Below are 17,408 nucleotides of genomic sequence, written 5' to 3' on the forward strand. Positions count from 1 at the left end.
TATTCAAGTGTTGCTAAATGCATCCATCAAAAAACATTTACAAAAAACCCCTGCAGAGCTCGCTTAATAACCATGACTGCATTTGAAAGTGGGGGTGGAAGTGTATTTGAACTTCGGGGTATGTGTCATGATCCTGGGTCCTTTTGACCCAGCGTTTTGTGTTTTCTATTAGTGTCATTTTGGTTCTGTTCTTCCTACTGTTTAGTGTTGTTCTGTTCTGCCGTCTACTCCTGTGTTAAGTCCGCGTTTCCTAGTCTGTGTCTTTGTGTGTATGTGTTTCCCGTTTTATTGTGAAGGTCTGCGTCTGATGTGAGTGTTTTCAGTTTGCCTCCCTTGTCTTGTCAGGTTAATCTCTCCCAGCTGTGTCCCCCACCTGTGTGTATCTCCCTGTGTTCTCTGAGTGTATTTTAGTCGTGTCTTTTGTCTTAGTGATTGCTGGTTCGTCTGTGTTGCTCCCCGTCATGTCCTGGTGTATTCTCCCTGCATCTACGTTTCTCACCTCAAGGTTTTAGGTTAGTTTTTGTGTAGCTTTTCCCAGTTTAGTTTATTCTTAGGGTTTGGTTTTCCTCCTCCTCGTTCTCGTTGGTTTTCCCTTTTGTTAATAAAGCTCGCTCACAACTGAAGCAGTCTGCATTTTGGGTCCATTAATATTCACACACGGCCTGCCTCGGCACCCCGTGACAGTATGTACTGATGAACGGATATCCTCCTTCAGGATTTTCTGGTAAAGCGCAGAATTCATGGTTGCATGAATTACAGCAAGTCGTCTGGAAGCAGCAAAACAGCTGCAGACCATCACACTACCACCACCATGTTTAACTGTTGTTATGGTGTTCCTTTTATGAAATGCTGTGTTAGTTTTATGCATACGTAACGGGACTCAAACCTTTTAAAAAAGTCCAACTTTTGAATCATCAGAATAGTCTCTCAGATCATTAGGATTTTTTCAAGATGAATCATGAACTTTGACCTTAACTGATGCAAGTGAGACCTGCAGTTCGTTAGATCTTGTTCTGTGTTCTTTTGTGACCTGGATGAGTCGTCGATGCACTCTTGAAGTCATTTTGTTAAGCGGTCATCTCCTGGGAAGGTTCACCACTGATCCAGGTTTTCTCCATTTGTGGATAATGGCTGTCACTGTGGTCCTGTGTCATTTCACTTTATCAGACATGTTCTATTTAAATGATTTCATGATTCAAGAGGACTGGCAGCAATCAGGACGGAGTGTGACTGGTGAAATTAAACTCGAGTTTCTAAGAAAAATGTGGTTAATAACTGTTAATTCATGATTTAACAATGAGGGAAATTACTTTTTTCACAGGGGGACAGTTAGGTTTGGATTCTTTTCTCTTTAATAACTGAAATCAACATTTAAAAACGGTTTCATATTTTATATTTACTCAGGTAATCTTTAGCTGATATTAAAATGTGTTTAATGATCTGTAACATATTGTGACATTGGAAATGGGGCAAATACTTTTTGCTGGGGGGTAAATTATGTAAGCGTAGCACATGAAAAACATCTGATCTTGTGAATTGTGTCGATTTCTAAAACAGGAAGTAGGGAAGAAGGTTTGGGATTTGGAGGTTCAGCAGACATGCAGCAGATGTACAGGTGCAAATGAAAATTTTAAAGATCTCTGCTACACTGAGGTGCTCCGGGTGGCCTTGACAGTAAGCCAGGAAATAGTCCTGCACACAACGGCAACTGTAATTATATGTATTTCTGTCCTATATCAACACATGCATCTTTTAAACCCACCTACGCATGTGTGAGTCATGGTCCACTGGAGTCAAAAAAAAAAAAAAAAAGATGAAAGGAAGTCCGTGAACCAGATCAATCTTTGTACCTGAACCTCAAGGCAAAAAAGAAGTGTGTACATACGCAAGAACCCAAATGATATATAGCTCACACTATGATATGAAAAGTTTAGTTGGTTCCAAATCACCGTGCAGACAACAGCACAGTTTGTCCAGCACAGTGGCTCCAACTCCATCAAATAAAAACCTTTCTGTTCCATATTCACATTCTCAATGTCACTCTCTTTTAATCTTGTGTTTTGAAATCATCCATACTTTCACTTCCTTTACTACCTAACCACCTCTGGGTTTGCCCTATCCTAAGGCAAACGATTGGGTAAACCCTGGACAGGTTGCCAGAAAGGCAGACATGAACCCAGAACCTTCTAGCTACAGGGAGACAGTGCTAACCACTACACGACTGTGCTGCCTATTATAAACTCAGCAAACCCCTTCTGTTTATAGTCGTGCGAATTCCAATAAAAACGCAGTCGCTGCTTAGTGCAGTTGAAGCCAAGACAGCATAAGCCAAGCCTCAGGTCAAAAACATCTATGAACAAGAAGTAAAGTCAAGGTTTCTGTAGCAGTGAACCTGCGGGGTCTTGGCCACCCGTCGTCCTCCATGTGGCTTTTGTGCAGTTTTCCCGAGGCGCACAGTCTTTCACTGCAGACCTCCTGCGGTAAAGGACTGTGTTTAGCAGGGCCTGGCGGTTGCTCTTTTGACATGGATGGTCCAAAACACCCTCTAGTGTGAGCCTAACTCAGTGGTGAAATACAATGCGGAAGTGCAGTCATCTCATCATTTTCCCTTTTGAATATAACTCACGTATACAGTAATCCAAAATGACAAGATATTAGCTCATATCTTAGTATCAGTCTAGCATACACTCAGTGATCCTCTTTCACACGTGCATACTCGCCCATTCATACACACATACAGGAATAGCATATGCATCGTGACAAGAGAAGCCCTGTTCTCCTGTTGCACTAAATGCCATCAAAATATCCGTTTAAGTAACCTCAACACTGCCCCTTTAATACTGCTCCATTAGGGAATATAGGTCACATTTAAAACCGCCCTATTCAAAAACAAATCGAGAAAAGTTTCCTAATTGCGGTCATAATGGGAGTGATGTAGAGAGAGAGACAGAGAAAAAGCAGAGAAAGGTCCATAATTGAAGCATTATGCATCTAAAATTAGTTCTAGTAGCTGCATTAGCTCAACAGTGTCAGCCAATATGTGGTTTTCTCTTTATTCTGCTATACTGTGTTGGGTTTTACTTCATATTCGTCTATACTTGGCTTCAGTTTTGCATTCAGCTGCAAGAGGGATTCTATTTTTGGGGGTTGGTTTGTTTTCCACTTGCTTTACTCCAACACACCTGGAGCCTTCGATGCAGCTCTCACCCAATACAAGCACAATCCTGTGTGAGGTTAATCTTTTGCTTATCCATCACCTGGCATTGGGTTGATGTATGCACGGCCACGCTGACGTTTTTTTCCCCCCTGCACCCTGAACATTCAAGTATTCTGGCTGATAAGACTTTTTCCTCTTGTGACTGTGCAGACTCCTTTCACTAGAAAAACAATGGGAAATCTGCAGTTTCAAGACTCGACTAAGTTTCATCCTTCCATGTAAACCTTAAAGGTAAAAAAGGGTGAATTTCACGTGCAATGGAATAGGCTGCAAGAGGGGTGTGGCGATGATGGCTTTCATTTTAATGTTAATAAATGTTTTTCCAGTTTGTGTAGAGTGTAGATGTATGCACTACAATACTGAGCCAAATGTAATAACTGAAATAATCAGATGCTGCCAAAAGTCCTTGCATCTCAACACAGCGGCAGCAACAACCTCTTTTACAACCATTCATCTCTCACACCACCATGTAAAGAGCTGCTGACACAAATAATACTCCATGGAGAAAGCCAAGCTGTTGTTGTGGCAGCTACAGAGTTAACTTGTGGGCCACAAGTAAATTTATGCACGCAGATAAAGCAATGTTTTTGTGTCCCACCAATCCGTTTTTAGACTAAAGGTCATATTCAGTTGACAATTTCTCCGAGCTAAATGCACCGATGCTAATCTGCATCACACCTGCACTACCTGACATTCAAATGGCAAACGCACCGGCAACATTTCCCATTCCTAGAACTGCCTTCTTTGCAATTAATTTATTATCACAATGAACTGTTTTATCATCTGTACTGAGAACACCCTGTGTAGCGCAGCCACACTAGAAGCGTACTTTTATTATTGGGGAGCTTAATAAACACAGAGTGGCTTCGGGTTCGATGCTCAAACCTCAAAAAGCAGCATCCAGTGTGAACAGAGGAGCCAAGTCTGAACCTGTTATTACCTGAAACGCTTCCCCTCTCTGCTGGGAAAAGATCCACATTAGGGAAGAAAACAGTGTTAAAAAGCAGTTGACAGGTTTTATAGCTCATTTCAGGGCTGATGTGTCATTAGAGGGGACAAAGCTGAGAGATAAACCACACAAAGAGAGCTGGGAAAGACAGAGGTATGGGGTAATTATAAATGTAGAGTGCAGCTCTGCTATGCCTGTAATTAACAGTGTGGAGTCTTAACACATCTCTCTCTTCTCTCTTTCATTCAGCTACCTTGCTGGTTCAGGTGAAGATGGCAGAAAAAAAATGGACCAAACTGCCTAGCCACTAGTCAGTGGTAGTAGAGTTCACAGACAAGAAGAACCACCTCCTATATCTTTACGAGGACTGAAAGCACAGAGTTAAACTGGATCACTGAGGCCAAAAACTGTATGTCATTATGGAGGGAATATAGCAGTGGAAAGTATTGTAAAACTCTTCAGAACAACATGTAAAAGGCCAAAGGAAAATCCGCTGAAAGAAAAATATCTTTATGAAGTCATGTAGCCTTGTAGACTGTCACTGACAATCATGTGGATTTGATCACAGGCTTCATATAAAAGTTGGATGTAGCCGCTGTGACATCCCCCAGCGGTTTGTGGACTACTGTGTTGAGGCCTCGCATCAAGCATACTGGCTGTCACCATGAAATTTAGATGAAACGGTGGAGCGCTACGTTTCTGCTAACTTTAGTAAACTTGTATAGCAAGGTGCAAGAGACACAGAGACTGATACCCGCTATTAATATTGACAAAGGAGATTTACTTACTTTATAAAAGGAATGTTTTGAAAGCTTAAGCCCTTTTATTTACTAGATAATTGCATTCAAATTCACCAGCACCACAGACACGGTCTGTAGTTCTGTTCATTGATTCAAATTAGTGAAGCTACAGCTCACAACTGCAGCCACTTCTCAATCAAGTGGGCCACTACTCATTAAGTTAAACGCACAAGTCATATAGAGGTGGTGAGCTCACACTGGGGCGGTTCAGGGCTGAGTGTGAAGCAGCAGGTATGAGAATTAGCACCTCTGAGACCATGGTCCTCAGCTGTAAAAAAGTGGAGTCCAACACGTTGAGTCCAGAACAAATTGCTGCCCCAAGTGGAGAGGTTTAAGTATCTCGGGGTCGTCACGAGTGAGGGGAAAGTGGAACGGGAGGTTGACAGTCGCAACCAATCTGTTGTGGTGAAGAGAGGGCTGAGCCTAAAAACAATGGACAAGCCATGTTCCCATTCTCACTTTTCACCGCAAGCTCTTAGCAGTGACCGAAAGAAATCGTGATCGTGGATACAAGCAGTGAAAACGAGCTTCCTCTGAAGGGTGGCTGGAGTGTCTCTTACAGATAGCGCAATGGTTCTCAAACTTTTCACAATGAGTACCACCTCATAAAATATATGGCTCTTGAAGTACCACCCTTATGACCGACCTTAAAGTACAGTAGTATAGGCCTATTTAACACCACATACAGTTTACACGAGACAATTTTATTTCTTATATGAATGTTATTTAATTTAACTGTCATAAACAGGATGTGACAAGTGATAATAACAACAACTGTACTGCATTAAAACATTCACAGCAGGTGGGATATCCAATCTTTAAGGGATGACGTGATGAACCCTGCTTCCGGGTCCAAACTACTCTGCATTTATTAAGGCTGTTGTGTTTTCAACATGTTTTAATGCTTTGTATCTTGTTCTATTTAATCTGAACAAGCCCCTAAAAAAGTCAGTGATCATTGTCGGCCTCTCTCGGCTTTCATCATCACTATTCATTTTAAAGCTCAGTTTTTAAAACCTTACAATGTAACTACAGGCCAGCCCATGCAGCAGTATATTAATGACTAACCTTATATTGCAGTTGTTCTCCTGACTGAAGTTTGGCTGCTCTCAAGGCGCTGCTGCTGCAAAGCTACTCCCTCTCAAATGCAGAGCGGCCTGAAAATCTCTCTCTCGGGCCTGGGTGATGGTACTGCACTCGAGCTCATGGAGAGCACGCCGTCCTTGCTAGGAACGGATGACGGCGGATTCCGCTTCACTCACGCCTTCCTCCGACAGTTGCCGGTGCAAGCTGGCCTCGCCAACTCCCCGCTGCTGGCCGCGAAGGATTACCTCTCGCAGAAGAATCACATTCCAGGAGAATCACATTCTCCTGGCTACTAGGAGCTTCGGCATCCAGGCAATAGTTCCTGACTCACCGACGGCATCTCCCGCGCCCCCACCGATTCTCCTGGGGGCCTCCAACTGGCTGGGATCGCAACACGGCGGCACCAGCATGCCTTTGCAGTTTTAAGGCCGAGGGAAACAACCCCGCCAGCGCTCTGTAGCGGCCATGACCGCTGGTGATAAGGAAAAGCTACTCTTCATAGAGGACTCACGCTCGGGGAGACGTTTTCTGGTTGACTCCGGCTCCCAGAAGAGCCTCGGGAACTCTCGTATCATCTTTGCATACCTCCACAATGGTATATTATTTAATCTTAAAAAAAACTGGAGCCTTCCCACTTACCACCAGAGAGAGCCCGTGTACCACTAGTGGTACGCGTACCACACTTTTATAAAGACTGAGAATATGTAAGGAACTCGGTCATTCGAGAGGGAGTTGCTGCTTCTCCACATTGAAGGGAGCCAGTTGAGGTGGTCTGGGAACTTCACATCGACATTTCCTGGACGAGGTAGTTGGGGCATGTCTTACTGGGAGGAGGTCCTGGGGCAGACCTACAACACGCTGGGGGATTATATCTCTTGGCTTTCCTGGGAACAACTCGGTGTCTCCCAGATAAGCTGGAAGAGGTGGCTGGGCAGAGGGAAAGCTGGGAGTCTCTACCTAGACTGCAGTCCCCATGACCCAGACCCAGATGAGTGGCAGAAAAGAACAGATGGATAGATAGATGAATGTTATATTGAAATTCACTCCCATTCAGTTTTCCTGAAGGGGGAATTCAGCAAGAGAGACAAAAATCTTATTTTTTTACTGTAAACATGTTTATTTTGGCTCTAAATTTGGACATTTTAAAATGGAAGTCTATTCAAAGTCACATCTTGTACCAACCTCAAGTGGCCATCTGTGATGGCTCGACTTTTAAGCCTCGAGGTTAGAATAGAATAGAATAACTTTATTATCCACATCAATGGAAAATTGTCTTCGGTTCCCCAAGCCATAAAAAAATCAATCAGTTCATACATACACACATATAAAACTGACACTTGGATTTGATGAATAACGTTTATAATGTCCTATGCAAGAAAGTATTTCTTGTGTATCATAAGTAAATTAATAGGTAAAACATAATGACTACTTGTAATCAAAGCTTCCAGACTTCATTAATCCATGCTTTAGCTAATCATGAAGTAATACAACTACTATGAAAGGTATCAAACCTGCTGCATTCTGCAGGAAGATTACGCAGACCTCCTCTCCGATTATGCACTTCTGCACCACTGCCTCAGCGACGGTTGTTAGCATTAGCTCAAACTCTCACATACTTGCTGGCAGTAACCTGGACAGTTTTAGGTCCAAAACCTTGCAGGATTTAGGTCCATTATAATGAATCCCACAGTGAAATAAATCTGGTTCTCATACCCGACCATGCGCATGACTTATGCCTTCTAAAAATAAGAAAAAAATCCTGACAAAGTGAAGAAATAAATTCCTTTCTGATGCATTTGTTTAAAGCGTTTCCTATAAATGAGTTATATGAGCCGCACGTGTGTTTCATGTGTCTAGTCTATGTTTAGCTTTCTCTGATTTAAACCTCCTGCAGGCTCTTGATTTTTTTTTCCTTACGTAAAAGCAGGGATTATTTTGCATGCTTAAAAAAAAAGAAAAAAGAATTCCAAAAAATTCCTGGTTGCTCCAGTCTGTAGGAGATATTTCCTAGATTAAAGGAATTTCTTCCATCTTTATCACGAAACAGGTGAAATAATCCTTCACTGCACTGGCAGAGTTTTCAAACAGGTTTTAAAAGTCAGTAAAATACTGAATGACTGGCTGAGACCTTTTTTTTTTCGTGTAAAATGAAACTGCATTTTTGAGAGACCTGGAAACATCATGTCATTATCCTGTAACGCTGGCTGCCGCAGATAAGAAAATGGTAATGTTCTCTACTGTATTTGGCTTCATGTGCTGATGTGTGGCTGCAGTGGGTTGGCTGGATTTGGCCTCACTTGAACTACATTTGTGAGCAAGAGAAAAGGGAGCCGTGGTTATTGTGTGTGTGTGTGTGTGTGTGTGTGTGTGTGTGTGTGTGTCTGTGAGACAGACATGAAATGAGCTATAGTTCTCAATAAAACAGCAGAAGAGTATTTTTCCTTCTCTTCTCACACATACACACACAAATACACACATACACACGCACACACACACACTTTGCTGCATGCCTGCACACATTCCTTCTGGCAGCTGAGCGGCCAATGGGCAGCCAGTACGCAAATAAGTTGGGCGTGTCCTTTTAAAGCTGGAGTACAGGGTCTGAATGGAGAGTAGAATAGAATAAAATAAAAAAAAATAAAAAAAAGAATTGAGTGTGGATGGAGAGGAAGGTGAAAAGACGAGAGCAGGAAGAGGAGATCATATGGTCGGACACACAGTGATCACTTTACAGCCTGAATATCCAACAGTGTTGCTGCTTGAGCTCAATTTGTTTGCATTTCTACTTGAAAAACAGCATATCATACTAATACTAAATATATATATATATATATATATATATATATATATATATATATATATATATATGTATCTATATAAAGTGTATATAGTGATTTCTATGTCAGTTTATCGATTACTCATTTTAGTTTTGTAATATTTTAAGTGATAAAGTTAAACAGCATCTCTAATGTGAGCACTTGTTGCTTCTGTTGTCATGTGTGAGAGTAATCTGGATACATTTGGGTTTAGGGACTGGTGGATTAACCAAGATGTATACTAGAAATTTTCCAACTCTGCTTTTGAACAATTTATAAGTAAAAGATTTAAAAAATTAATCAATAATTTTGATTTTATTAATTAATAGTAGACATAGTACAAAAAACCTTCCATGGCTTTACTTCTCTTTAGTCATACTTGAAGTTGTTAACAGGCTGCATTGTTGTTGCCATAGTTACAACTTCTTTACCCCTGCGTTATGTGGCTGTGGGTCATATGACTACAAAATAAAATAAAAGGCACATTAATCCATTCTGAGAAAATAATTAGCTGTGCCTCTAATCTCATTTCCTTTAGGATTAAGGAGAACATTTATGAGTTGCTGGCAGGTGGTAATTTGGTGCTCTCTACGCATGATCAAAGCATCTGTTCAGGTTTAACAGTAGCCAAAGGACACTCCCGTTTTACCGTGCCTCTTGTGTTTTAAAGTGATTCACGCTTAATGCTTATGTGTGTCTTAATTTTGTTTCTTGTTTCTATTTAGTAGTCATCGGACGAAGAGCTGACAAGGGTTTCTTGTACAAACACCTTATGTTTGGAAATTTGAGGAATTTGCTTGCGTCATGATCGCATTATATGAGTTCAAAATGACAAATCAATAAAACTCCACGTCTGTGCTCATATTTGGTCGCACTCTGCTCTTTGTCAGGCCCGGCAAATTCATTTCACGGGCAGTAATTTGCAGTAAATTGTCCCATTAGTAATGGCTGACAATCGATTTTTGTTTTGTCTTGCTGCCCACACCTATTTCTTTTACCCACTGGCTATTAAAAGCTATATACTGTAAAAAGGTAAATAAAAAGCAGAACAGAAAATGTTTAAACCCCTACTGGACTGGACCACAGTGCACAGCCTATTAAAAACCAAAGAGCTGAGGTATCCCAAGCAGTAAGCCTTCCAGCTTTTAACACATTGTTAAAAACTTGTTCATTGTGGTAATAAATGCCACTTAAAAAATATATATATATATAAAAACAGAGCTCTCTGCTCAACTCTGCACAAACCACAATCTCAAACAGTTCTGTACATAAACATAGAAGAATCATAATTTTTATTTTAAAAGAGGCTAAAAAGACAGCAAGTAACATGAAAGACTTGTTAACTGCAACTAAGTTGGTGGAGACTAAAATGGAGCCAAAAAGGAGTAAATATGCAATTTCCTACTATGGCTAGTAGGAAAGCAAAAAAAACAACAAAAAAAACAACAACAAAAAAAGCACATTACTGTGGGTTTAAACAAGAACTCATTTATTACAGAAAAGCAATAGAGTCATATACACCTGAAAAAAAGCTAAATAAATAAAAGGAAAAATGAACCAATGGCATGCAGAACTCTCAGCTCAGATTGCAGACTTGGGAGAGACTGAAACTTCGGTTAATCAGCCATCCTTTCCCATGTCCTCTGTGGTGCAGCCCAGGAGTGGCTTCATAGCAGAGTGGACTACTTTATTTAGAACAGTGTTGTGGGGTTTTAAACCACGAGCAGACTGCTCGGCTGACTCACCGACTAGAATAGAGGTCTGCCTAAAAAACCTGCGGTGTTCAAAAAAAGAAAAGCGGGGATGACACAAAGTGGAAAAAGAGACTGAGTGAATGAAGGGAAACAAAGACAAAAGATGCTGCTCTTAACAGAGTCTGCCCTCTGTGGTTTGCAGCAATTAAGTCCCTAAAGGGAAGGGTGCAGGAACTCTCTGGAGCACAGCGCACCTTCAGTGTACTTGGCGAGGATGAATGTGTCCCGCCATGCTCACGGGCTTTTATCGATCCTCTCATCACTATTAACTCTGACTGTGTTGTGCAGAACCAGAAACACGAGCTCGGCTGCCAGCGTTAAACAGACAATTTCCACATAACAACGATTCACTATTCATGGAGCAATTTGAACCCTTGATTCTTTATCAAATCCTTGCTTCCTGTCGCAGCACTTTTGCTACATCAAGAAATCTACTGTTGGTGCTACTGATGAACAACCATGATTCTGCACAACCACATCCTGTTGTTTGTTATAGTGACAGATGAGGTGTCTCTGCAAGGATGGGGATGTGCTCAGAGCACTGAGGGAAACAGGTGCCGTTGGACTCGCAGGTGGACGGGGGCTTAAGTCGCCATGAGTGACGATGACCAGCCCCAATCCTAACCCCAATGTTTCTGAGAAGCAAAAAATGTTTCTTTTTAAAAAAAATCAGAAAGATTCATTTTCCATCCTCTGATTGCCAAAAAATTAAATAAATAAAATAACAATACAAATAAAAAATACAGTGATAGCACAGAATTAGGGTTAGGGTTATCACTGATGACTCCACAGGGTTAAAAGGGATCTGTGAGAGATTGGAAATCTGTCTTTTTATGCAACCCTGAGATTATAAGATTATTTTGCAACAGAATGAAGCCATCAAGAGATAAATACAACAATAATTAGGTAGATTACAATAAAGGAGGGATTAGACTGTATATATAAATATATATATTAAGACTGTATTTTCTTTTTTTCTTTATAAGATGATTCAGATTTAATGAAATAAAAACACTTGAGAGTGTAGTGAAAGAGTTAGTACACTGACACACACAGTCACACAAACTAAATTAATAGTTAGGTGTGCTGGTGAATGCTGCAACATCTGCCAGCTGAACACACACACACGCAAGTTAACCAGTAACACCCCAGCCTGTGTGTGTTCCCGATCTTTCAAACACATTAGTTTACACAATTAAACACACACACACCCCTACACACGTACACACAAGGGGTTATGAGCACAGGTTACGAGCCCCGGATGTCTGTCAGGATCTAACAGCTACACCGCCCTCCTGAGGTCCGGCTCCGGGCGGAACAGGCAGTGTAGGTGCGTTTGATTTTATCGTAGATGGCAAAAAAAAAAAGAAAGAAAGAACGATAGAAAGAGAAAGAGCACTAAGAGTTTGCGTTAATAAAAATGTAATTAAAAAAAAGCCTCACCACATTAGTGAGAAAATCTCCGTCGCTGAGTTCCTCCAGGTCCAACAGGTTGGTCCCTCCGGACGGATAGAGTTTCTCCGCTGTTAAACTGTCTAAGATAGAGTCCATCATGACTGCCTGCGTCTGTCTGCACCTCACCGGACGGATGGACAGCTGTGCGTCAGACCATTAAAGTCAGACCATTAAAAAGCGGGCAGTTTGTTTTCACACGGCCTCGCACCGCCTGTGTGTGACTCCAGCTGCTGCTGCTGCTCTCTCTCACTGTCAGCGCTGACAAATGTCAAATTTTCACATCCTCCTCCAGTTGCCTGTCGCTGAGACGTCGGCGCTTCTTCCAGCTCTCTCCTCGCGTGCGCCGCCTCAGCCACTCGCCGATGAATATTCAGAGAAGCCCCGCCCACGTGACGTCCAAAAAAGAAAACGCCCACAAAACAAAGTTGTAGTCGCTTATTCGCTCATTAACAAAAAGGAAGAAAAGAAGAAGACCCATTTAGGGCTTTAGATCAGGGGTGTCAAACATAAGGTCTGGGGTCCAGGAGTGGCCCCACACAGACTCCAATCTGGCCCACTGGATGGCTGCAGAAGATGTGAAAGTTTTACTACTACATACTACACCACAGTAATTAAGTACTTATACATATATATACACATAGTTCTGTTCCTCTTCACCATCTACACTGCAGACATCTCCCACAACTCCACCCAGTGCTTCCTGCAGAAGTTCTCTGATGACTCTGCAATAGTCGGCCTCATCACTGATGGGGACGACAGGGAGTACAGAGAACTTACCCATGACTTTGTGGACTGGTGCCAGCAGAACTACCTCCAGATCAACACTAGTAAAACCAAGGAGCTGGTGGTAGACTTCCGCAGGCACAAACATCCTCCACTGCAACCACTAAACATTCAAGCTCTGGACATTGAGGCTGTGGACAGCTACAGGTACCTTGGTGTTTATCTGAACAATAAACTGGACTGGACTCATAATTCAGACGCCCTCTACAGAAAAAGGCAGAGCAGGCTGTACCTGCTGTGGAGACTCAGGTCTTTTGGAGTGAAGGGCCCACTCCTGAAGACCTTCTATGACTCTGTGGTGGCCTCAGCCATCTTTTACAGTGCAGTCTGCTGGGGCGGCAGCATCTCTGCCGGGGATAGGAAGAGACTGAACAGGCTGATCCGCAGGGCCAGCTCTGTTCTAGGATGCCCTCTGGACCCAGTGGAGGTCGTGAGTGACAGGAGAATGGTGGCTAAGCTGTCATCCCTGTTGGACAACATCTCCCACCCCATGCAGGAGACTCTGACAGCACTGAGCAGCTCCTTCAGTGGCAGACTGCGGCACCCACGGTGTGTGTCGGAGAGATTTCGCAGGTCTTTCTTCCCCACTGCTGTCAGACTCCACAACAAAGACAACTGACCAAACACACACATCCACACATGTGCAATAACACTAAGTGCAATACTCTTTTCTGGCATCGTTGTATTTTACTCAGTTGTATATAGCATTTGTATTCTATTTTATTCTATTGTATATAGTATTTTATTTTATTCTGTTCTATTGTGTACAGTTGTGTACATTATCTTATTCTTATCCTATTCCAGTGTTTTTCTAATTTTTGCTATGTAACTTTGCACTGTCCACTTTCTGCTGTAACAAACCAAATTTCCCACGTGTGGGACTAATAAAGGTTATCTTATCTATATATATATATATATATATATATATATATATATATATATATATATATATATATATATATATATATATATATATATATATATATATATATATATATATATATATATATATATATATAAATAAACCAAAAGTGATAGAAAAATTCCTGCTTTTTGACTAAATATTATCAAAATTTCTGGGGATTTGGTTGTTTTTTATTTGTTTTGTTTTGTTTTGTTTTACAGTGGATTAACAGTGAAAATAAATAAAAACATGTAATTATGGATTTTTTTTTTGACAAAGTACAGAAACACACTAACTTATTATTTGAATTATTATTATTTTTTGTTCTGATTAAAAGTGATGCCCTGTCAGGAGTGTGTGGACTTCTACACAAGCTGATGGATGTTCTCCCTCACTTCTGCAAGTTTGGTTGCAAATCTACGTCATTCTTCTCCAGTAGAGGAGTTTGGTGACCTTATTGCTGTGCAAACCTCAACCTGAGCAGAGATCTGATCAGCTAAAGTGAAATCCTTTTCATTTTTTTTTTTGCACTAAATAGAATCTGTAATATTACCCAATTTTCATCTGAGTTATTATCCACTTATTTTAAGATCCGTGAAAGTTCTGTGAATACACGCAGCTACAGTATCAATAAACAAACAGTACACACAGTCCATGATCCACCTGCAGATATCTTTGAGCATGAAATACATGCAGAGATCCATGCCTATCCTTGAGAATGGGTATTTTTGTGGAGATGAAACTGGGAAAAAGACAAGTGACTATAAAGGCTGTTTTGACACCTCAAGATACTCCCTGCAGCTATTACACACACACACACACACACACACACACACACACACACACACACACACACACACACACACGCACACACACACACACACAAAGTGGGAATGAAACAGATATTTCTCTTCACTCCACCATGATTGCTCAGGCTCGCCTGTCTCATTTCATCCCTCTCATTCTGTCCCAGATTGTTTCTCCTCTAAGACACAGATTGAAATACAGCATGGCAAGAGAAACCCTGTTCATCGTTTCAGAGGTGCAAACAATGTGTGTGTGCTGCAACTCCGACCTGTCCCATGATCTGGCTAGATTTTAAGTGAACTCGGCATGTCAGAAGGGCTTATCCATGAGTTTCATCACCTATTTTGTAGGATTAGTACCAGTAGTAGTAGTTGTTGTTATGGTTAGATGCCCTATGGACCGCTTGGTCATCCATGATTTAGATTCACCTAGAAATATCTCAAAACACCTTTTAGATTGGCATAACGATAAAGCCAACCAACGTTAGTGAAAGTGTTTTTGTGTGTGATGTCTCTACAGCTATTGTATGAATTGCGATGGTTGTTTTTAGGACAACCTTATAATAATGAATTTCAGTAGTCCATAAATGCATGAACTAGTTTTTACCATCACTCTGTGACAGGATGTTTCTAATTTTAGAGATATTGTCCAAATGCAAGAAAGCAGTGCTACACGTTTGTTTAATATCTGCATTGAAGGACATATCCTGGTTAAAAATGACTCCAAGATTCCCCACAGTATTACTGAGGGCCAAGGTAATGCCATCCAGAGTAAGCATCTGGTTACACACCATGGTTCTTAGACTTTTAGGCCTGAGTACAATAACCTCAGTTTTATCTGAATTTAGAAGCAGAAAATTAGAGGTCAACAAGTCTTTATGTCTTTAAGACATTCTTGCAGTTTAACTAATTGATATGAGTGTTATCTGGCTTCATGCATAGATAAAGCTGGGTATCATCTGTGAAAATGTAAACTATACCTTCTAATGTTACTGCCTAAGGGAAGCATGTATAGCGTAAATAGAATTGGGCCCGGCACAGAACCCTGTGGAATCCCATAATTAACATTAGTTTGTCATAAGTCTGTTAGAAAGATATGATTCATACTGTGGAGCAATACCTTTAATTCCTACAGCATGCTCTAATGTCTTTAATAAAATGTTATGGTCAATAGTACTGAGTGCTGTGCTGAGGTCAAGCAGGACAAGCACAGAGATGAGTCCACAGCCAGAGGCCATAAGAAGAATATTTGTAACCTTCACTAAAGCTGTTTCTGTGATGTGCTCTGAATTCTGGCTGAAACTCTTCAAACAAACCATCCCTCTTCTGACTCTCTTAAGATTTTTTGAGATTAAAGGAAATTTGGAGTTTGACCTATAATTAGCTAAGACAGCTGGGTCAAGTGATGTTTTTGTAAGTAATGGATCACTGGAATGGAATACTGACGCGTTTAAAGGCCTGTGGTATGCAGCCCATTAATTAGATAGATTGATCATATTTAAGACTGCAGCATTCGAAAATCCCATACCAATCTGAAACAAAATATGCCATTGAAACTGCAAACAAACAGAGCAGTATAATACAATACAATGTTTTTTGAGGGTACACCCCCCAGACCTCAAGTCAGATTTGGCACCTATCCACGCAGTGACTACTGCCTTATACGCATCAGCCTTTATAATTGATAGGAAGAGAAAGCTGAATATAACACGTCAGCAATTTAGTACATTTCCAGTGTCGTTTGGATTGTTTTTGAACCTAAACGAAGATTTGTCATTCATGAAAATGATAATTCACCAGAACTTCATGGGGCCCTGAGGATTATTAGCACAGATTTAGGACAGTGTTTAAATATGCTGTATTGTTCATATTGAGGTCATTGCAAAGGGTGTGGTGGAGGTTAAGAGACACATGCTCTTCAGAATGGACCACACTGATTATCATCAGGTATTTCTGTGTTTGTTTTATGTTCCATTTCAAACAATAGTTTGTTATGTAATGATCTCTTACTCTCCAGGCTTCTTTCACCTGACTCTGGTTTTCCTTTTTTTCCTGCTTTTTTCCTTATCTATAATTTCTTCCCTCTCTGCTCCCCTTCCTTATCCCTTCTCATTCTTCTTTTCTCCTTCCACATATCAGTTTACGGATGGTGTCCCACCCCAAGGTACAAGGTGTCTCTGTTTTTCTCTCTCTCTCACACACACTGGTGTTATATAACTGTGGTGACCTTTCGTTTACTCGAGCAGGGCCCTTTTAAACCTACAAATACCTAATTCACAATTGAAGCTATATTGTGGGAGGTTTTGACCACAGGTGGAGTTTTAATGCTCTTTGCAGAAGTTGCTCATGGAGCAATGCGCCAAAAAAGAAGACAATAAGTTGATTAAAATTGGAAAATGTAGATATTTTTGCAAGAGTATATATAAGCTCAGGTCCTCTTCCAGAGGCCTGGGAGCTTTACAGTCCTGTAGAGTAACTTTGGTGTTCCTAGGACTGCGCTCTTCTAGACAGGGATCTCGGATGTTGTTCCTGGGATCTGCTGGAACTGCTCACCCAGCTTCAGGGTCACTGAAGACTCACTGCCACTGGGACCACTGTTACCTTCACCCTCCACATCTTCTTGAGCTTTTGTCTCAGCTGTTGCTGTCATTTGCTCTAGCTACATCTATCACTACCACCGTCTTCCTCTGCTTGTCCACCACTGCTATGTCCGGTTGACTGGCCATCACTGGTTTGTCTGTATGTATCTGGAAGTCCCACAGGATCTTGGCTCGGTCATTCTTGGACCATGCTAGAGGGCATGTCCGATTTTGATACTGTTCCGGCCACCTGGTTATG

General features: G+C 41.2%; 1 protein-coding gene across 1 annotated transcript in view; it reads right to left on the reverse strand.

The window, feature by feature from the left end:
• Positions 1 to 12,422, reverse strand: part of creb3l1 (cAMP responsive element binding protein 3-like 1) — a 40,317-nt gene extending 27,895 nt beyond the window's left edge. The window contains exon 1 of the mRNA XM_031749656.2: positions 12,066 to 12,422. Coding sequence (XP_031605516.1) covers positions 12,066 to 12,176 — 111 coding nt within the window. The 5' untranslated portion in view covers positions 12,177 to 12,422. The remainder of the gene's footprint in view (positions 1 to 12,065) is intronic.
• Positions 12,423 to 17,408: the final 4,986 nt, after the last annotated feature.

Source organism: Oreochromis aureus, linkage group 23 (genome assembly GCF_013358895.1).
Source record: "Oreochromis aureus strain Israel breed Guangdong linkage group 23, ZZ_aureus, whole genome shotgun sequence".
In the NCBI taxonomy this organism is placed as follows: domain Eukaryota; kingdom Metazoa; phylum Chordata; class Actinopteri; order Cichliformes; family Cichlidae; genus Oreochromis; species Oreochromis aureus.